Below are 23,201 nucleotides of genomic sequence, written 5' to 3'. Positions count from 1 at the left end.
TCAACGCGCAGGCTCTGCCGATCGGAAGAAGATGAAAAAAAATAAGGGAGACGGTACAGGCGAGCCCACTGAAATCCAAGCCCGAATTGTACGAATTGTCGCTTTGGCTACAAAAAGACAATATGGCATGGTTCGGGATGATTAAAAAAAAAAGAGTTACTTGATAATTAGTGGGGTAGTCTCGTCTTAATCGTGATTTTGTGAGTTGTCAAAGCAAGTACTGATAAACAAGTTGATAGCCAATTCTACTTTGGAACGACTTAATCCATTCAGTTTTACAGAAAATCATTGGATCCAAAACCTTATCAAATGTTATTGTTTGATGTCATTGTAGTTGCATAGTGATATGCAGTATTCAAATGTAACCGTGTTAGTCTCGAGCTCTCGTGGTACGGAGTATTCAATGCAAAAGTTTTCCTAACGTGGGCTTACATTAATTGAGATTGTAATTTATTGTTTTACGAGTTAGTCTAATAAGATAAGACATAAAAATTCTTAACCAGTCTAATGTGGGCCTGCCATATGTGAGCCGAGTTGAGCCTGTTAGTGATGAGAGGGTCCGGCTGGAAACTCTACAAGGAGCTCTCAAGTCCTTCTTCTAGCCTTAACAAACTCATAAACAACCTCGGAGCACATACGGATAAGCGTAATTAAGAGGCTATCTCATTAAGCTAGGGATACATAGAGTAATAGACAAGAAGTTCTTGAGCTTTGGATCGTGGTTATTCCGCATTGAGTACGATAGATTCCAAATCAGGTGCGCAAATTTCTTTAAGCAATTAATTTATTTTTAGATTGTAGCTATGTTGATCTTGGGTTGCCGTTTCATAGGCTTAAATTCAATACGTGTAGTGATGATGATCAAGGTGGTTAGTGATTATTTACAATCAGTCTTTCTTTATTTCCGTGTCTCCCTAACTTTAAGATGAACACCTCCCAATTTGGAGAAAATTACAAAATCAGTCCCGAACTTATTGTATGGATGTTAATTCGGTTTTAAGCTTTTTCAATGTTTTTCGATATAGTCATAAATCGTTTGCAGAAAATTCCAATGTAATCTTTTTAACTAATTGCCATTGGAAATCGTTGACACGGCAATCCACTAGGTGTCCACGTCGGCATGTCAAATAGGACGGCCGATGATGATTGGATGCCACGTCAGATATTTTTCACAGCGGTTGGCCGGAATGATTACATCGAAACTTCGCGCAATTGATTTAGGACTACATTGACAACATTGAAAAAGCTCACGACTAAATTGACATCCGTATAATAAGTTCGGGACCGATTCTGTAATTTTCTCCAAATTTGGTAAATGTTCATCTTAAAGGTGGGGAGAAACATAAGGTTTATCGTACGCAACGATGTAAACCGATCAAATAAGGCATAGCACTTGCCATCTCCTAATCTTAAACTTCTTTAACTTGGAGGCCAAGGCGCACATCACTCTCACTCCTTTTCCCAAGAGCGTAGAGTCCATTACTTCCTATAGCGTGCAAAAGCATTTCAACGAGTGGAAGAAAAGACGCAAGCCTCAAGTTTCAGACAAAGGGAAAGGTCCATGCCTTTGAACTGTCCGATTTCCCTAAACCCTAGAATCAGCAAAGGCTCCGAGCTCTCGAGTTGGATCGGGTCAAGCAATCCATGCGCGTATCGGTTGGGGTTTGTGATTCTCCAAACAGAGAAATGGTCGTCTCTCCTATTATTTGATCCAATGAGTGGATTAGCAATGATCCAAAATAGGGAGGATTGGGGGGAAGAGAAATATCAAAAGGTCCTAAATTTAACGTAATTGTGTCAATTCAATCATAAATATTTTTCTTCGTCAATTCACTTCATTAGATCAATTTTGCTCGGTCGGCGCTGACTTGGCACTGCTTGTACTGAAATGGACTTTTTTTTAATAATAGTTTTATAATATTTTGAATTGCTTTTATAATTTTTCTCTTTTTCTTTAGTTTTATTTAGTTTTTCTTTTTTCCCTAGACTTAGGGCCTATGACGGCCAGATCTGGCAGAGGTGTCCCAGCCCTCAAGTGGAAGGGAAAAAAACTAAAGAAAAGAAAAGAAAAAAAAATTCAAAAAATAATTAAAGCATTTTTTAAAAAAAGCCCACGTCAATGCCAATAGATCAAAATTGACCCGATGAACCGAATTGATATAAATACAAAAGGTTTGGGATATTTTTTTTGAATCCAAAAAAAGATTTGAGATTGAATTGGTAAAGAAAAAAATTAAAATTGAAGTGGCACGATAAGACAGATTTGGTAATTTTTCCCAAAATTGGGTGACTTCTCCGTGTGAACACATGTCGTCAAGGAAGACCTGTTATAATAACCTAGCCATGCACGTCGTTTCCATTGACTTCATGCAATCGGATCGCCATCACTGGGTGTAGAATATGATCATATGTACGTTTCCTCATTCTGCCTACCATTGGCCACCTTCTATCTCCAACTTAGAATGGCATATTTTTTTTAATACGTGAACGAGCGCCACTGCCTTCGCTTGTGACGTGGAACTCTCATCTCCGTGTACCGATTCAACCTTTGAACATTGCATACACAGAATAGCCAGGTTCTAGATCTGTCAAACGGATGAATCGGGTTAGATATTAAATAGTCTTACTCAAATAGACTCGTTTATTATAATATAAATCTGGTGATTCATATCCGATCCGACTCATATCCAATTCATACCCAATTTGACCATTATTTCAAAAATATTTTCATATTTAATGCAGCTTAAAAAAAAAAACTCTGACCCAAACTAAGGTGAGAGTGCGAGGTGAGTAGGCACGAGATCGAATGAGGGCAAGAGAGAATAAAAAGAAATCCATCGAGGTGGGTTGTGTTTAAGGAAATTATAAACCCATTTACGATCCATGTATTATCTATTTATTATTATGTTTATAGCTGACCCGTATAATAACTCAACTCATCATATATGGGTTAAGAAATGAGTTTATGACTCATTTTGACAGACTCACCATGATCTCGTAATAAAATATGTAAGTTAGAAAGCAGGACATTATGTTGTTAGAGTACTCATATGTGTAGGTTATGATACTTCCGAATTCGATTCGGCTCGCTCGATTCGAGTCCGTCTCTGTTTGAATATATAAACATTAAACCACGCTTTTTCTATCCGCTTAAGCTTTTAAAGCAGTTGGTTGTGGTCCTATCAAACATTTCATGGTATCGGAGCGGGAGGTTCCGAGTTCAAACATTTCCAGACCCTTATTTGCCTCCCCAAATGAATATGTCCACACTTAGTACTAGGCAAAAGACCGGACTAAGTATGAGAGGGAGTGTTGAAATATATAAATATTAAATCATGTCTTCAAACCTTTCCAGGCCCCTATTTGCCTCCCCAAATGAATATGTCAACGCTTAGTATTAGGCAAAAGACCATACTAAGCATGAGGAGGAGTGTTGAAATATATAACTATTAAACCATACCTCTTCTATCAGCTTAAGATTTTCAAGTAGTTGGCTATGGTCCCATCAAATCTTTCAATCTCGATTTTAATTACTACGTTTCTTGGGAGAATGTATCGATTTTTGTCAGTGCTTTTTAAATCGGTTTTGCTACATCGAGATGAACATCTTGCGTCGAGGACGTACAGGACAAGGTGACATTTGGGTGACTCAAAGCTCGAATGTGCTATCAAGTTGTGAGACCAAGCTCAGACATAATGAAACTCGAGATGCTAGAAAACAAAGGGAAAACCTGACCTTCCAAATTCAAGCCAGACAAGAAACGAACCGCCGTTTTGGATACAATATACTCCATGAAATATGATATTTAGCTTTCCTCGACATTGACATCTTTCTATGTAAGTGTGATTTCGCGGTTAATTGATTGCAACATGACATGTATGTGCGATTTAAGCGCATGATATAGGGTTAGCATTTCCTATCATAGAGTGCAAATAATAAGGCATGTTGCAATGGGGAAAATTGTCAAAAAAAGTCATAAATCTATTGTACTTTTGCCAATTTAATTTTAAACTTTTTTAATTTTGTCAATTCAGTCATAAACTTTTTACATTTATGTCAATTCAGTTTTAAACCTTTTGCATTTGTTCCAATTCAGTCAATCTAACCAACTTTGGCAGCCAATGCTAATATGGCTTTGCTAGAGCAATTTTTAATAATTGTTTAATATATTTTTTAAAAATCTTTGTTTGTTTCCTCTTTTTCTCTTTTCTTTATTTTTCCTTTTTTTTGTGTTTCTCCTTCCTCCTTACACCATGGCTAGAGCAGAGGGCCGATGGGCCACTAGTGCCGCCACCGTTGGGTGAGGCCGAGCCTCACCATCACCGGATCCGGGCCAGAACGAGCTCGCCTAGCCATGGCGTCGTTGTTCTTGTCCCTCGGCGAGCTCGGCCTTGCCCAAATCTAACGAGGCCAAGCCTCAACCAACGACACCGACGGCGGCGCCCGTACCTTGCCAGCCCTCTCCTCCAACCATGGCTTGAGGAAGAAGGAGAGCCAAAAAAAAAAAAAAAAGAAACAAAAGAGAAAAAAAAGACAAAATAATTGAAAAACATATTTAAAATATTAAAAATTGCCCCGAAAGCGCCAAGTCGGTGCCGACCAACTAAAATTGGTTGAATGGACTGAATTGGTACAAATACAAAAGATTTAGTACTGAATTTGTAAAATTAAAAGGTTTAGAACTAAATTTGCAAAATTAAAAGGTTTTGAACTAAATTGACAAAGTTCAATAGATTTATCACTTTTTTGATAATTTTTTCTGTCACAATTTTTTGCCTTTGAGGCACCATACTAAACTCTCATGTTGCTTTTTTTTTTTTTTTTTTCCAACATTTGGTTTCACTTGAATCCACTCCATAGTTAAATATGAATTATTCTCGTCTTCCATTGTTTAAATTTCTTTTATGAACTAATTTGTATTTTCAAATATTTGCGTCTCTCTGGACACACATTATTACTTTAAACTTCTACACTTGTGCAAGGGTGCTACTTTCCAAATAAGAAGAATCTAGTCTCATCAAAACCGTGCCTCCAGCCTCCTTTCTCTCCGTCTCATCTCCACACAACTCCCTTCTTCTATCTCTCTGGAGGGGAGAGTTTGAGCTATAGATCCCTCCCTCTCCTCCCCTCTTCGTTAACTAATTTTTTGCCCCTTTTTCTTGCTTTTCTCCCGTTTGTGGAGCATTTTTCTTTTGATATAGTACAGTTCTGGAAGCTTATTTTTCCGTTTCAAAGAGTTTTTTATTGTATGTTTTCGGAGTTTTGCTTTCCTCTGATTTCGTTAGCGTACAAGTCTAATTCAAAGGAGATCGGAGGAACTTTGTTCACTATCAATATCACATATGTGCTCCTTCAATCATTTTATTTTACATGGCGATGGTGTTGGGGGTGCAGAATTGAGGCATGCACCGCCGATAGGCAAATCTGTAACAAGAAATGAAGATCTCCATGTGTACTCATTACTAAAGATAGATTCGAACGATCGCCAATTTTGGTCATATTGAGCGTGTGGCCCTTATCTTTTCTCTGATGATTCATCTTGATATCTAGAGCTTATTTTATTTTGAAATTGCAGCAGTTTTTTTGTACTAAATTTTTTTACTCCCATGTTTTGCTTTTTTTTTTTTTCAAATATGAAGGAAATGTTATTTGACCCAAAAAAAACTCAAAAGAATCTTACCTGTGCCTGTTGTTTATTCGTTGTGTGTGTTTCATTGTTAATTATTAACTCGCAAGAGAGATAACTTATCCCAAGAGATTTGCTCTTTTAATTTTTCTCTTTTTACGTGCTAAAAACTTGATCATGGAACACCTGTACATTATGACGTGCGTGTTATTTTAATTTGCATTGTTTGCTTCACATATCAGATGAACTTAACTCTGAAAAATAAATTATGATGTCACACACTCTCTTTATTTTCTCACCAGATTATATACATACAAATTATACAGTACACCAAAAAAAAAAAAAAAACTTTTTTTTACCAGGTAAGTTTCCTAGTGGGTCTGTTAAGTTGCGCAACAACAGTCGAGCACAACAGGCACGCATGCGAACATGCTAGTCTTATAAGCACGTTTTGATGGAATTTGAATTAGCAATCATTTTCGATACTCAACTTTAGAAAATATCTGACAAAAGAAAAAACTTTAAAAATTAATAAAATTTCAAATAAGGGCTCGAAATGCCCTCATTTTCTTAAACAATAGTTTGAAGTGAAGCTTGTTTCAAATATGAGCCTGAAGTGCCCTAATTGTTTTAAAAATGTGCATGACCAATAACATTTTTGTCATTTACTTTTTTTGTCCTTTTTTTCTTTTCCCATCACTGGCAGTTGGCCAGCCACCCCCGATATGTGATATATTTTAAGACTACTTATATTTCAACGTTTCAAGTCTTTTATCTTTAATTTAATATTATATCACATTGCGTCAAATTTAAATTTCTCGTCTCGACCTTCTTTTACTTATAAAACTAAGATCGCAATGTGACTCTCGTTATTTCAAACTTATATGAAAATCCAAAACGCACCACGGGTGTAACGCTAGTTAAGCGATGAAAGTGAGATAGTTATAGTTTTATAACAGTCAATAGAAGGAAAACCCTAAAAGAATGACCCTTTTTACGATTCTCTCGTTAAATCAATAAGAAATTATTTTCTCTGTCGATCGCACAACCGACATGGCATAACGGGCAAAACCGTTGCCACGGAGATCCGATCGACCCACCAAATTACCAAAAATACATATAAACCTATTGTTCCAATGCTAATTCAGTCTTAAATATTTCAATTTAGCGAATTTAGTGCTAAACCTTTTGACGATTTGTCGGTGTAATAATTCCGGTCAATTTTGGCTAATCATTGCTAAGATGGATGCCAACTATCCCCACTTAAGGTAGGTGCTGTAGACAATATTTTACAATTTTTTTTTCCAGAATTTCATATATGTTTTTATGTTTCTTATAGTTTTTTTCTTCATCCTCTATTGGTCGCAATGGCCTGCACCGCCGAAAGGCAAATCCGTAGCTATAGATGAAGATATTTGCGTGTGCTCGTTAATGAAAATGGATTCAGACGGCCACCAATTTTGGTCATATTGAGTATGTGGCCCTTATCTTTTTTCTAATGATTCATCTTGATATATGAAGCTTATTTTATTTCGAAATTGTAGCAGTTTTTTTTGTAGTAATTTTTTTTAGGATTAATACTCCGAAAAATCTCAAACTGGTACGCCTTTGACAAATTTACATCAAACTAATTTTTTGACCACAAAACAACCTAAATTGGTACACTTGCTATAAATTTACCCCCCTTTTTTGCCCTAAAAAATCCAATCTGGTATATCTATGATAAATTTACCCCAAACTAATTATTTTGACCGCTAAAAAATCCAAACCGATAGACATATGACAAATTTATCATTCGTTAATTTCCGTTAAATTGGATTAATGCCACAAAAAAAATCCCAAATTGATACAATAGTAGGTAAAACCCCAAACGTGTGCATCCGACAATTGCCACATGTCATCCAACGCAACAATTTGACGATAAAATTAGCAAAAACTAACGAATGGTAGATTTATCACAAGTATACTAATTTGGGGTAAATTTGTCAAAGCTGTACCGGTTTAAGATTTTTTATGATCAAAAAAATATTTTGGGGTAAATTTATCATAAGTATATCAATTTGGGATTTTTCGTGGTATTAACCCTTTTTTTAATTGCCATGCTTCGCTTTGTTTTTTTTTTTTAGATATGAATAAAATGTTACTTTGACCAAAAAAAAAAAAAAAAAACTCAGAAGAATCTTACCTGTGCTTGTTGTTTTTTTGTTGTGTGTGGTTCATTGTTAATTATTAATTCGCCAGAGAGATAACCTATCCCAAGAGATTTTCTCTTTTAATTTTTCTCTTTTTACGTGTTAAAAACACCTATGCATCATGACGTGCGTGTTATTTTAATTTTCATTGTCTACTTCACATATCAGATGAACTTAAATCTGAAAATAAAATATGATGTCACATGCTCTCTTTATTTTCTCACCAGATTATATGGGAAAAAGGATACTTTTAGTGCAAAAAGTTGTCTACGGAGATTACTTTAATGTTAAAAGTTTCAAAAGTTTTAATCAGAACACTTTAGTACCAAGTCGGAGATAAAATGATCACTTTGGTGTCTCCAAAGAGAATTTTCGGCCAAAATTGCCACATGTCATTAATAATTATTTTTTAATAAAAAAGCCTTAAAATTAATTTATTTTTTTAAAAAGAAGTTTTTGGTTTACCACGCAGTGAGTGCTGTGCAAGCCCTCGCCGCCTGTTCTAAAATGTTTTTTTTTTTAGTTTTTACTTTATTTTGTTAATTTTGTAACCAAATTTTCAGTTTATTTTAAATCAAATTTATATTTTTTTTTATTTTTTTCCAAAATTTTAGTTTTATTTATTTTTGTAACTAATTAAGTTAGTATTTTTATTTTTAATATTTTATTTTTAATTTTTACCTTTTTTAATTGTTTACTGGACCTCACCAAAGCCACCTCAGCTTCAAATATTAATAAAATAAAGCCACGTTAGAATTCCGATAGACCAAATCATACTTGGCACTAAAATGATCACTTTTTCATAATTTAATATTTCTCTTTTTACGTGTTAAAAACTTGATTATGGAACACCTACACATTATGACGTTTGTGTTATTTTAATTTGTATTGGCTACTTCACATATCAGACGAACTTAAATCTGAAAATAAATTATGATGTCACATGCTCTCTTTGTTTTCTCACCAGATTATATGCATACAAATTATTTAGTATAACAAAAATAAAAAAAAACTTTTTTTTACCAAGTAAATTTCCTAGTGGGTCTATTAAGTTGGGCAACAGCAGTTGAGCACAATAGACACGAGTGCGAACATGCTAGTCTTATAAGCACGTTTTGATAGAATGTGAATTAGCAATCATTTTCGATACTCAACTTTAGAAAATACCTAACAAAATAAAAAACTTTAGAAATTTAGAAAATTTCAAATAAAGACTTGAAATGCCATTTCTTAAATAAGAATATGAAGTGAAACTTGTTTCAAATAAGGCCCGAAGTGCCTTAATTATTTTAAAAATGTGCCTAACCAATGACATTTTCGTCATTTGCTTTTTTTTTTCTTCCCTTTTTTCTTTTCCCATTTTGCCGGTAGTTGGCCGGCCACCCCGATATGTGATATATTTTAACACTACTTATATTTCAGTATTTCAATTCTTTTATCTTTAATTTAATATTAAATTGCATCGCACCAAACTTAAATTTCTCGTCCCGACCTTCTTTTACTTATAAAACTAAGGTCGCAATATGACTCGTTATTTCAATCTTATATGAAAATCCAAAACGCACCACGGGTATAACACCAGTTAACCGATGAAAGTAAGATAGTTATAGTTTTATAACAGTCAATAGAAGGAAACCCCTAAAACAATGACCTTTTTTACGATTCTCTCGTTTAATCAATAAGAAAATATTTTCTATGTCGATCGCATGACATAGCGGGCAAAACCGTTGCTGCGGGATCGGACCGACCCACCAAATACTTTCTCCAATCACACAATAAAGTGGAAAAATTACCAACAAAAAGAAAACATAAATCTGTTGTCCGAATGCTAATTTAGTCTTAAATCTTTTAATCTAGCGAATTTAGTGCTAAACATTTTGACAATTTGACAATGTAATCGTTCTTGCAAATTTGGGTTGATCATCGCTAAGATGGACGCCAACTGTCCCCACTTAAGGTCAATTCTGATGTGGAAAAATATTTTGCATTTTTTTCATAATTTCAAATATGTTTTTATATTTCTTACAGTTTTTTCCTTCGTCCTCTGTTGGTCGCTATGGCCTGCAATCAGCCATAGGAAAGGGATGGCGAAGCTCACCCTCGCCGGATCCAGTGAGGTCGAGCTTTGCCAAAGTTTGGCGAGGTCGAGCTTTGCAAGTGTCCGGTCGCCGGCGGCTAAGGAAGAAGGGAAAAAAAAAAGAGGAAAAAATTCAAAAAACATAATAAAAGTTTTAAAAAAATGTAAAAAATTTGCTCATGTCAATGCTGGCTATGCCACGTTAGAAGGCCGAAGTCCACGTCAACGATTGTCTCCCAAAATTGAGCGAAATGACTACATTGATAAATTGTCAGAAGATTTAACATTAAATTAGCGAAATTAAAAGGTATATGACTAAATCGACATCCGTGCAATATATTTATGACTTTCTTAGTAATCATCCCAATAAAGCAGTAAGGCTCTAAGTGGGAATACATTCTTGAATGTAATCATTAGAGATACCACTTATTCTTGTGCATGTTAAATATGAGAACAATGTACAGACCAATTGCTCCTAATGCGGGACTAATTGGAGGGCTCCACCATTGATGGGTTCTTCAATTTGACCCGACATCATCACTGAAACAGTTTTGGCAGCCCCCCCACTACTCAATCTAAGTGGCTTGGGCTAAGGGAATGAATCGAATCTCTCTTTGACGAACTCCAATAAACCGCACGAGTGCCTTCCATGTTTCTAGTGGGTCATGAGCCAATTAGAGAGATTTGACAAGTGTGTGAAATGTGATAAATATGACCAATCAAGCATGATGGTACAATCAATAAATAGCTTTCAAGCCATTTCATGTATCAATCGAGCTTCGAAGTCAATTGCCCAATACATCACGAAAATTCCCTCTTTATTATTGTGCATAAAATTCACGACCTCTAGTAACAAAAATTTGTGCTGCTAGAGATGCCGTCTCAACGCATGTCAAGCATGTTTTTAATTAAGAAACCGGTCTCCTATAAATGCTATTCACCACCACCGTATGTATTGGGAAAAATTACCAAAAAAAATCATAAATCTATTATTGCAATTGTTGTTGTTGCCTATAAGCATTCGTATATATAAAATAAGGTTGATAGACAAACCTAAAATGAAGCGCAAAGTGGGAAATCCAAATGTAGACGAATGATCCGAGCCCAACGAAATGACGTTGTGTCCTTAAGACAAATTTATCCCCTCAACCGGTATCCAAGGTTCTTGGACAATTACCTCACAGGATAGAATGAATTGTCTTTCCTATGAAGCGGTACTTCTCTAAAAGAAATCTTCGAACGCAATTTTGCAGATTAATCGCACAAATGATAATGATGAAATGGGAACGCACATTCAGAAAAAAAATTGAGAGAGAGAATTTTTCGAGCAAGCATTTGACCCAACCCTTTGAAGACTATATATATTAGTATAAAAATGAACGTCGACGAAGAGTCATGAATCTGTACGGTTTCGTTGATGAAGGATTACGAACCTTCACGAATCCGTATGGTTTCGTTGATGAAGGATCATGAACCTTAATGAAGGAACACGAACGGAACAGCTCTCTTTTTTCGAACAAACATGTTCGTTCAATCAAAGAAAAAATTTCCGAACAAACATACCTGTTCGAACATGTTCATTCGAATTGTGTCTGTTCGGTTTAAAAAGAATAGAATAAATAAAACTGATGGATATATATAAAAAAAAAAAAAAAGGATCGCGCGGGTGGCGGCAAGGCGCGCGTGTATAGGCCAACCTAGCTTTATGTAGATCCTCTCCCTTCCACAAAAGTGGGATGCCCCTTGGAGTCCAAACCCTTATATGATGTTCCAATATTTAAACCCATCTCCTATCTACTCTTTTTCCAATGTAGAACTCTCCATCCTTCACTTCTCATTCAACGTCTTATAGAACTTTGAAACCAAAGTCCCAACAATTGTGTCAATTCGGTCATTTTCTTTTTACGGATTTAGTCCAAAACCTTTTGCAATTGTGCCAATTCAGTCCATCCGATCAATTGACTGGCGGGTGTTAATGTGGACGCCCGCCGGCGGAGGCCGTCTACCCACTAGAGTGCATGAATTCTTGTCATTTCACAACGGTAGCACGTGGTTCTTGATTTTTTTTTTCTCTTTTTACTTTTTATTTTGCATGTATTTTGCACATTCTTGTTCGACTCGTTTATCACACAAAAGATCAACGTTTTTGTATCTTTTTTCCTGGACAGACCTCAAAGGACATGTCGTCTGCACCACGCGGGAAAGTTTAAGGACCATCATTGAAGAAGAGTAACTCGGGGTTCCAGAAATAAGAAAAGCCCGACATCATTCCTACGTATCCTTTTCAAGGAAACAGAAACCCTAGAAGAAAAGCTTTCTCTCTGTCATTCGCGATTTCGTTGATCTTAGATCCCAGCATCTGGTTTCTTCATCTTCAAAAAAGAATCTGTGATCTCTCTCTCTCTGTCTCGAAGCATTTCTAGGTCGTCGGTTTTTCTTTGAACTTGTTTGCTGCAGATGCAGTTGGGTTGTAGGCTCATGTGTTCAGAGTATTGCAGCTCTTTGAGAACTGGATATTTATCCAGTTTCTAGATATTTTATAGCTTGATAGAATTGAAAAACTTTCATTTTGCTGTAATGTCCGACTTTTATTTTCTAGTCTTTGGGAGATGAGAAATGAAAATGCACGTGATTAAGAAAACATGGACGTAGTTAGATGCTAGTGTCTAATTCGTAAATGTTATTAAGCAACTCAAATTAGAATTAGTAAATCAAAATCAGTTGGTAACTCGTTGAAAGAAAAGACGGTGAGTCACACAAATCAACGCTGGTAAATTCATGAAACAAAAAAAAGGTTTGATATATTTGAGGCGTTTCGAAGAAAGACAAAGAAAGTTGATGAACGATGCCAACTGTTGATAACTTAAAAGAAATCAAATAAACATTGATAAGTCACTAAAATGAGAGTTGGTAACAAAAGAAGAGTTGGTAGCTTAATCAGAACAAACAAAGTGGTAATCATTCAAAATCTTTTTTAAATGGGGGAAATTTATCGAGAAAGTCATAAACCTATTATAACTATGTCAATTCGGTTCTAAATCTTTTTTTTTCTTTTTTTGCTAATTGAGTTCTAAACATTTTGCATTTGTGCCAATTCAATCCACAAGTCAATTTAGCCTTAAATTGTTAATGTAGCGAGACCAATGCTGATGTGGACAAATTTTAATAATTTTCATATTTTTTCAAATTATTTATTTATTTTTAATTAATTATTTTTTTCATGTCTTTTTTTTTTTTTTAGAGCCGACAGGAGCTGGCCACTAGGCGAGGGCTACGAGTCCTTGCCCAGCTGTGAGCGAGGATCGTGGCCCTCACCCAGTAGCCGGCGGCCTCCTATCGGCCCTAATGAAGAAAAAAAGAAGAAACGAAAAAGACATAAAAAATTATTAATTTGAAAGAAGTATTAAAATATCATTAAAAAAATGTCCATTTGAGTGCCGATCGTGCAACGTCAACAATTTTCGGCCAAAATTATCCAAATGTACTAAATTGGCACAAATGCAAGATGCTTAGCGCTCAATTGGCTGAAAATGTTGTCTCTTAAATAAATATTTTCCAAGTGGATAACACAAATATAACAATATTATGTTGTAGGGCACTACTAAAAGCATGATAATTAATAGGCGACGGTTAAACCCAATCTACCCGATAAACTCTTGTCCAAGGGGGGCTAAACGCTCGTGGAATTTGAGAATTTTGTTAGTGTTGACATATAATTGTGGGTTTTCAGGAAAGGCCTAATTCAAAAATAACTCTGGGGGTGGGTACAGAAATGGGCTTTGGATATAGAAACCCACTAGCGACGGGACCGACCAGAGTAATTAGCACTGCAACCAGCAGCCCTGGAAAAGTCGCCGCAAGTTACGTTGACGTGCAAAAAAAGAAAGGAAAGGGAAAAAAAGAAAGAAAAAAGGATGATGGCCCATGCAGGTCTCGAACCTGCGACCTTCGCGTTATTAGCACGACGCATCTAACCAACTGAGCTAATAGGCCCCACGACATGTTGTACGAGAAATACTAATCAATTCTAAAAATTCATGTTAGTTATGCCAATTCAATTATAAATTTTACAATTTTGCTAATTTAGTCTTAAATATATTTAGGGTTTGTCAATCCGACCAATTTTATTAAAAAAAAAAAAAAGCTAACATAGATGTTGGCCCACGTGCACAACTGTTCACGTAGATTTTTTTTTTAGTGATATTTTAAATTTTAATAAAATATTATCTCCTTTTGTTTATTTATTTATACTTAAAGGTTGGTCAGTGTCATCCGCCAACTCTTGTCTGCTGTTGCAGGCGAGGGCATCGCGGCCCTTGCTTAGATATCCTCGCAAGATCTAGGCAAGGGACCGTGCACCCACGTTTTGGGCAGCAAGGGTGCGGTGGCCCTCACCCCATGTCCTCGCTCGCCACAATGAGGGCCCGCGAGCCCTCGGCCCCTCGCCTAATGGCTGACCCTTAGTTCAACAAAATCATAAAAATGCCCTTATGAGTACCGTGTCGCATAGAACGATATGCATTTAGAGTTTTTTTTGTCAAAATTGGCGGGATGGATCAAATTGGCAAAATGTGAAAAAATTTATGATTAAATTGAGACAAATGAAAGTTTAGACTTTAATTGCCTCAACTGCAATAGATTTAGGATTTTATTTTTAATTGTCCACCAATTTTCATAACAGGAAACTAAAAATTCTTGATATCTTAACCGAAAACAGCTTCAAATTCACCAACCAAAGTCGTCGAATCAAATTTTAACACACTGATGAACCAAGGGGAAAGGAAATTCACTCAAATCTAATCACATTTGCTGAGCAACGTACGAAGCGACGCTCGCAAACATCTCCAGCGCAATAAGCATGTCCCTCGTGATCTCGCCGAGGGCCGTCGTGAACTTCACTCCGTTGAGGCAGTCGTAGGCCGGCGAATAGCCCGGCCCTTCCTTGATCACCTCCTCGTACTCCCTCGACTCCGACAGCTCGTGCACGCGCCTCAGGTCGCCCACCATCTTCCCGTACAGCGACACGCATTTTGCATACCCCTTTCGGAGCAGGGGATCGCGGGTCGTGTTGTCACGGAGTCGAGAGAAGGACTTGTAGTTTTGCCCGGCTTGCTTCTGGGTAAGTTCGACGGAGACGAGCGAGAAGAGAGGGAGGTCGGCCGAGGCGATCCGGGGGTCGCTGTTCAGGAGGGACGCGCAGAGTTCGTCGCTCTGGGTTTGCGAGCAGACGGTAGAGATCGTCTGCTGAGAGACTCCATTGCAGTGAGAAACGAAGAAGAAGAAGAGGAAGAAAGAGAGAGATGCGAAGGAAAGAGCAGTCAAAGTTGGCGTCCGTGAAGAGGACATTGTCTCTGGTTGGTTTGATTTGAATCGTATTTTGTGTGTTTATGTATATGGACATACGCACATGTAAATGATGTGGATCTTGGTTTTGTATGATTTTTTATTGATTGTGTTGTGTGGCATCGGATCTCGTGCTGGTGCTATGTCTTTTTCTGGAAGTAAATTATATGGAATCATTGTATAATAAATATGATTATGGTGCTTATTGTCGAGAACCTTAAACTATTATATGACGGCCAATTTTATGTTGGGGATAGCAGCAGCGGAGTCACCGAGGGCCATGCCGATCACCCTTGTAGGAAAAAAAAATAGGGTTGAAAAGAGGCCTAAGTCTTAGATGGCTCTAAGAATCGGCAACCGATTGGAGTAAGAAAGAGAAGAAGAAACAAAAAGAAAAAAAAGGGAAAAAATAATTAAAAATACTGAAAAAGTATTGAGATATTATTAAAAATTGCCACGTCGGCACTGGTTGGCGTTCACATCAGCCCTGGCTAATCAAAGTTAGCTGGTTGAATTGAATTGACACGAATATAAAAGGTTTATGACTCAATAGGAAAATCGATTTAGGACTGAGTTGACATGATTGCAATAGGATTATGACTTTTTTAGTAATTTTCCTATTGCCCGATCGGACATTTTTTATCAGGTTTTTGTAGTAGATTATTATAATGATAACTATAACATTGCGAATGATATGAAAGTTAAGAAATAAATACTCTTTTATTGCAAGGCTTGATTTATTTCGCAATAAATGAATGATTTAAAAAATAGTCCTAAAAGTAATAGTTTATACAACTTACAAAAATGATCGAACGAAAAGTATTTTCATTGTCTACGAAATGTATAAAGATTAATTGTAGTTGATAATGAAAATTTATTTCATTGATTAATTATTTTAAGCGATATAAATGGTCATGCATTTTTAAGAAAGTGTTTTTCAAATCATTCATTTTTTTTATAAATTAACGGAGTTTAAAAGTAACATAATAATTTTTTGTTAACTTTGCATTACTTCAGAAAGATAACAAAGGAAGATCAATGCTACGATGGCCAACATGATGACGGTGGGCGATGGTCGACGACCTTCTCTACCCTCTCCTAGCACAATTAAAAAAATAAGAGAAAAAAAGAAAAAAGACAAAAAATAAAAGTTTAAAAAAATTATTTATGTCAAGATCGGATCTTCGGCCGGCCATATCACGTAGAATGACCGATGTCCACGTTAGTGATTTCTGGTCAAAATTGATCGAGTGGACTCAATTGACAAAATATGAAAAAGTTTATGATTCAATTAGCACAATTAGTGACAAAAATAAAAATTAGCACAATTAAAAGGTTTATGACTGAATTAACAAAAGTATAATATGTTTAGAACTTTTTGGACAATTTACCCATCCGCTTGCTCATGAGAAATTGAAGATCAATGCTAGAGTCAAATTGAATACTGTAAACATATTAACATTATTGACACATCAAAGAAAAATTTCGATTTTCGTAAATTGGACTAAACGGGATCAGAATTTTCCTTAAACAACTTATATCAGGTTGAACCATTACTTAGGGGTTTAATTAAGGACGTTAAAGAGTAATCATTACTATGTAGATCGGCTAATTATAAGCCCTATGAGTCTAAAACGCTACGCAATTACAAAATTTGAGAAAATGATTTTTTCGCCATCTAACGAAATGAAATCGAAGGTTTGTTTATTTTATTCACTCACGACTTATTATGAACAAAATGGGTGAAAAGATTGACATCGATAGGTTCATGAGACTTGGATATCGTTTGGATTTACCCTAAAATGCGTCACTTTTAGGCTTGGCTTTATTTCGCAGAAAATAAATAATTTGAGAAAGGTTTTTCTAAAAATGATCATTTATATCACTTGAAATAATTAGTTAATCAAAAATAATTTCACTATCAGTCATAGTTTATATCTAAATATTTTCATGAATGATAAGAATATTTTACGTTTCTTAAATTTTTGTAAGTGATTATTTTTAGGAAAAATATTTTTCAAATTATTCATTTTCTGCAAAATAAACAGAGTCTTAGGCTATGTTTGGTCGTCTGGATAAAACTTAAGATATGATATGTTCTATCATATTCTGTGTTTAATAGTTGTTTAGGATAGGATAGAGGGGATATAGAGGGATATAGAGAGGATAAAATAATCTTAGGGGGAGGGGTGGGATAGATTCGGATAGGATTTCCCTTATTTATCGCTTAAGCCACTCTCTCTCCGCCACGCCCACTTTGCCTTTCCGCCACTCCAGCTACATCTCCGGCGGCGGGCCACCTCTTTGGTTGTGACAGGTCGTGTCACACTCCGATTCTCCAAGAAAAAGGGCATGACACGGCCGTCCTCCTTTACTCAAAGGACGCAGCCTCAAAGTAAGAACAAAAACCTGATATCCAAATTATATACCTCCACATATATAATGATAAACAGGTCACAAGTTCACAAAAATTCAGAGCTCATCTCCCAAAACGGAAAGACAAACACATATAGCTTTCCATCTAGCTCGAACTCACCAACTATATACAACTTATCCCAAAAATATATCCCCACTATCCACAAAGTAGTCTTGTAGCTAACGTACGCTCGACCTATTTGCGACTCGCCGATAAACCCGAAAGACAAAAGAGATAACGGAGTGAGCAACCACAGCTCAGTGAGAAATACAATATCTTCTAAGCGGATCGAGAAATCACTATGCAATCGTTAAAATAAAACAAAAGCAACTCGTAGTAATAACCACTATCAATGGCTTAAACCATTGATTAATCTCATTAAACTAACTTTCGATGGTCCATCCATCGAATAATCTCATACTCATCATCAACTATGGCCACGTTTAACGCCGTGGCAAGACGACCAAGTTTACCCCTCTTGGTTAGGTCTACCACTCATTTTAGCCAGTGGTTTGGCTCAATGACGTCCCGACAGAATGCATACTACCCCCACCTCGGTGGGTTCTAATCATAGGGACATGAGCATTAATCACAATACCAACATCCAGAAAATCACAACAATCCAGCTTAACAAACCAAATACATAGCCTTGTTCAGAAATATGTTTCTCAAACAGCATTTTAGTAAAGTAATCGTCAACAACCATATCAAATAATATAAGGGGTAGTAATAGCTCGATCCGGTTTATGCAAAAATAATGCTCGAAACATCACATTACTTCACCTTGTCAAGAAAATCAAACCACAGTACACGTGCTCATCTTTAAAGCATGAGTTTTATAAATTCTTAGAAGATAAAGTACATCTCACCTTAAAAAGTCGCAATCCAACCTATCGAAGTCACTTGAACCGACTCATCCGAATCCTATTCAATATATAGAAAAACGGATCAAATCGAGTAACAAGTCATCCTAACGTATGACTTAGCTAAACTACACTTATTTAGTGACAAAACAACTACTACGGGCCAACAGAAACTTATCCCTAACAGAAAATTCAATGCTGTCAGCTAAGGCAGCTTGCGCGCCAAAACCGTTAAGGCCATAACTTCCTCCACCGAACTCCGTTTCAAGCCATCTAACTATCCACACGAAGCTTGTTCAACGTACTACAAAAGTCTCAACATGGCCAACTTCAGCCGATAACTGGAAACTAACAAAATCAGGCCTCGAAGTTTACTGTTCGCGCTGTACTGTAGCGCACCAGAATTGAATTGCTCGGTCCGGGCAAACCATAACACGAAATCGTGATCCGTCAAATCCTACGGCTTCATAACATCCTAAAGTTTCATTCCTAAGCAAAAACATGGCCAATCGCCCATGAGATAGGACACAGCAACTCAGTTTCCCTCAAGATCCGAATTTTGCCCTAAATCCAGAAAATCACTTCAATAGAAAGGGAAGAGAGGGCGAGCGCTTACCACGTGCTGCGACACGTAGGGAAATGACTTCAGCGAAGCGCTCGTGGAGGGTGGTGCGCGCACGTGACTGTTTTCTATTTCTCTTTTTCCCTTTTCTCCTTTCTCCTTCTTTCTTCTCTTCTTTCTCTCCTTTTCTTCCTTTCCCCTTTCTGTTTTCTTTTTCTTCTCTTTATGCGATGGAAGACTCCCGATTCTTTTAAGAGAAACCAACTGCTTCCCTTTTTTTTTTTTTTTTTAATACTAGTGGGTCCCACCACTTTTTGACCTAGTAAAAAATAACTCACATATTACAGGTCGTCTCTCCGACGGTGGTGGGCAACTTCTCGGACAAGCATTTCAAGCCATAGACATCCAATCTTGAAACCGGCGAAGAGGCGGAACAAAAATCGCAAGTATTTCAAGCATGTAAAATATCGTCGGTTGATAACTCGAGACCACGTAAAAACAGTTGCCTTCTATGTGTTAAAGGCGTTTTCTAAATTAGCAACATCAGCATTGCTAGCCTCCAATGGGGAACGATGGTGTTGAATTCACCCACAACAAGCCAAGGGCCTGCAATCGAGTGAGACGAGCTTCCTTTCTCCAGGCTCATTTGAAGCATACAAATTGGCAAAAAGAAAAGAGGTGTCATGGTATAGGATCTTACACTGTATAAACTGCCTATGTATATTGTTGAAGTTTCTTTTAAAAACATACAAAATGGTGCTTTTTTGGCATCTCACATAGGATGAAAGATAGAGAGCAAGCTACTTTATTAGTTAGAAATCTAATATAATCTATCAAAGAAAGAAATGGATAAGTGTGTTACACCCCACTATACTTGCATGTGACTACGCAATAATTAGGCGTACTTAGCACTTTGCACGTTTGCGCGATCGCGGTCCGAAATTGGCTTTATTCAACAATTATTTTTTTTATTTTTTATTACTAAATTATTATTATATAAATAAATTTCGTGACTCATTAGAACAAGGCGACTGTTCACGAATATAAGACACTCTTATATCTTTTAGAAGGTTTATGTCCGTTCGGACATAACAATCAAACTGACACTCTTGTAACCCATTAAAGTATTTGTGTATGTTCAAAAATAACTATCGATTCAGACATGAAACGATGTGATTGGATGTACAGCTTCAAACATGAAGATGTTTGTCTAAACTATCCGTTATTGGACATGAAGAGTTGCAAATTTTTAAATAAAAAACTATTTTCGAATAATGAAAGGGTGTATGAGAATTAACTAATTTTTGAATGCAAAAATGTGAGTTCCTTTCTCGTTATATATTCAAGTGTTCTGTTCATTTCAGAATTACTTCACTTTCAATTTTCGTTCTTTCCAAATAAGAGAGATATAGCCTTCCTTTACATTGTTTCCTAGAGAGTTTTTGGAAAATTATTAGAATTGCTATCTAATAATCTCCTTGAAACTCTGTTGTATTCAGGAGGATTTTTGCCGGTAGCCATTAGCAATGTTATGGGGCAAATAATTCCTTAAACAGAGTGTCATCATCCCATTAAACCATATTTTACCAACATATACTTTTGAGTCCAAGTCACAGTTGGGAAAGATTTATTTACTCTTTCCTCGCATTCTTTTCCTTTACTCTAGGTTCAAGCGAGCAAAACATATGGATAGACATCCTCACTAAATTTTAAATATTTTTCTGTGCTTGGGGGATTCGTTAAAGCTCTAATATTCCAAGAGAGCATATTATTAGCCGGACTAACCAGCCACCTTCTGCAGATCAGTTGACATATTCCTCTTCCTTCCACTCCTGGACTGAGCAATCTGTTCATTATCTCACCAGCTACAGCTACTTTGGCGACTAACTTCATTATAAATCTCTTTTCTTTCTTTTCATTTTTCAGAAAAATGGTTAGTTTTTCTTTGTTTAATAATATTTGATCGAAAATATTTTCTGGTCTTTAGATTTCATATGAAAAATGATTTCAGTCTCGTCACTTTACCTCATAAAAAAATCAAAATTTTAAATCTTTTTCCTTTCCTTTTTTTTTTTCCCCATTTTCCTCCACAATGACCGACAACAACCACTAGCGAGCTCAAGGCTCGTCGGCTGACCGGCTGTCGCCAAGGCCCGGTGACTGGTAAAGGGAGAAGAAAAAAGAAAATAAAAATAAAGTAAAATATGAAGTACAACATATAAAATAAATAAAATAATAATAATAATCATAAGCAATTTTAAAAATTAAAAAAATTGAGTGAAGTAATTCCGAAAAGTGTTTTCACCTCTTTAGATTTAGGAATTCACTTTTCTAATTTTTTACATAAATTTTCAGTTGATCGGAAAGTTTTTTTCGTTAACTAAGGGTGGGTGTGCATGACAACACTTTTAGAGTACAATTTTTGCTCTATAAGTGCTTTTAGAGTAAAAATGCATTTGGTTACGCAACTTTATTTTTCTACTTTTAGAGCATGTTTTTTTTTTTGCTCCAAAATTAGAAAAATCAACTTATGCTTAGAAGCAGAAATAGAAAAACTAATTTTTTGCCGTAAGTTAATTTCTAGAGCAGAAGTGTTGCCTTGCACGCCCTAAGTCATTTTCGATGAATCAAATGGATGAAAGTCCGGAAAATTGATTCTCGAAAAATATTTTCACTCAGACAAACGCACTTTTACTTTGTTATAATTTTCTCATGTCTGTAAACTCGTGGCTTTGTGGCTATTTTCTATCAAGATACATTTTTTTCACTTGTGGCTATCTATCAACATTACCTGGCTCTTTTTCTATTGGAAAAATAATTGCTATCAATGAGAGATAGTTTCGATACGTTCAACATCCAAAGATATATATTGCTTATTGTTGGCGTGAATTGCTTCAGAAACTTGCAAACTAAAAAGCAGAAAATGGAAAGAAAGTGCAAGAAAAAGGAATCACAGAAAAGAGATGCAAAATACATATACTACTATATAAAGTAAGGAATAAATTTACTTGGAGTGCCATAACTTTCATACAGCAATCATTTAAGTGTAACTTTTTTCTTTTCGCTTACTTGAGTACCACGTCGAAGTAAAATTGTTCCGTTCATTGTCATTTCCGGCAAATCATCTTACGTAAAATTTTTAATTATTTTTCTTTTTTTTCATGGATTTTTATTATTCTTTATTCTTTTTTCCTTTTCCTTTTTTTCTTTGTTTACAAGGGCGAGTGCCTTAGTGCCCCCGCCAGCCATTAGCAAGGCAATCGTCGCGCAGATTTGGCGAGGGATGTCGAGCCCTCGCCTACGATCGACAAGGCCATGAAGCCTTCATCGCTACCTCGCCAAGAATCGGCCGTCGATGACCCTCGCCGGCCAAGGGAATACAATGGGGAAAAAAATTAAAAACTACAAAATTAAAAAGAAATATTAGAAAAATTCCAAAAATTATTGCAAAATTCCAAAAATTTGCTCCGGCGGTGCCACCTTAGATTTTCCCATGTCCACATCGTATTTCCGGTGAGGTAAATCGCCGATGGCACTTAAGTTGTCGATTTTTGAAATTTGAGGCACTCGAGTGAGTGAAAAAAAAATAATGGCACTTAGGTGAACGTTGTACGAAAGTTATGACACTCTAGATGAATTTATCCCATAAAGTGAAGATGATCTCATACTGGATCATCAATTAGTTATCTCATAAAAATTCTATGAATGGGTGATTGCGTAGATTAACAATTACAATTTATCTGTTTTATATTGCATTAAATTTGGATCTTATTCATTTTTCAAACAAACTTACCAAAAGAAATTCAAATCTTTAAATCCCATATTGCGTCAATAATTTCTTTTCATTAAACGATAATTTACATATTTGTAGCATGACCATTTTGGAAAATCCTTTCAATGTCAATTTCTGTATACACGCAAAGTTTGTACATCTAATCTTGGAAAAAGAAAAGTATCTAATCTCCTAATCTACTCACTAGAAAAAAACCAAAATTTTCCTTGTTATCTATCTCTGACCGAATTGTTTCATCGTAACCTCTCCCCGCGAATATTGGAATGTATCTGCGGGGATGTAAATCAAGTACTCATATTGAGACCCGTCAGAGAAAAATAAATGAACA

At 36.1% G+C, this 23,201-nt stretch overlaps 1 protein-coding gene and 1 non-coding gene across 2 annotated transcripts; both read right to left on the bottom strand.

The window, feature by feature from the left end:
* Window positions 1-13,814: 13,814 nt before the first annotated feature.
* On the bottom strand, window positions 13,815-13,889 carry TRNAI-AAU. The gene has a single exon. It is a non-coding gene; the product is annotated as a tRNA-Ile (tRNA).
* A 599-nt stretch (window positions 13,890-14,488) lies between these two features.
* LOC115752824 lies at window positions 14,489-15,301 on the bottom strand. The gene has a single exon (XM_030691210.2). The coding sequence runs from the start codon at window positions 15,240-15,242 to the stop codon at window positions 14,697-14,699; it is 546 nt and encodes a 181-aa protein (XP_030547070.2). The 5' UTR covers window positions 15,243-15,301; the 3' UTR covers window positions 14,489-14,696.
* Window positions 15,302-23,201: the final 7,900 nt, after the last annotated feature.

This window comes from Rhodamnia argentea, chromosome 1, assembly GCF_020921035.1.
Source record: "Rhodamnia argentea isolate NSW1041297 chromosome 1, ASM2092103v1, whole genome shotgun sequence".
Lineage (NCBI taxonomy): Eukaryota > Viridiplantae > Streptophyta > Magnoliopsida > Myrtales > Myrtaceae > Rhodamnia > Rhodamnia argentea.
This window is presented reverse-complemented; position numbering and strand designations above follow the sequence as displayed.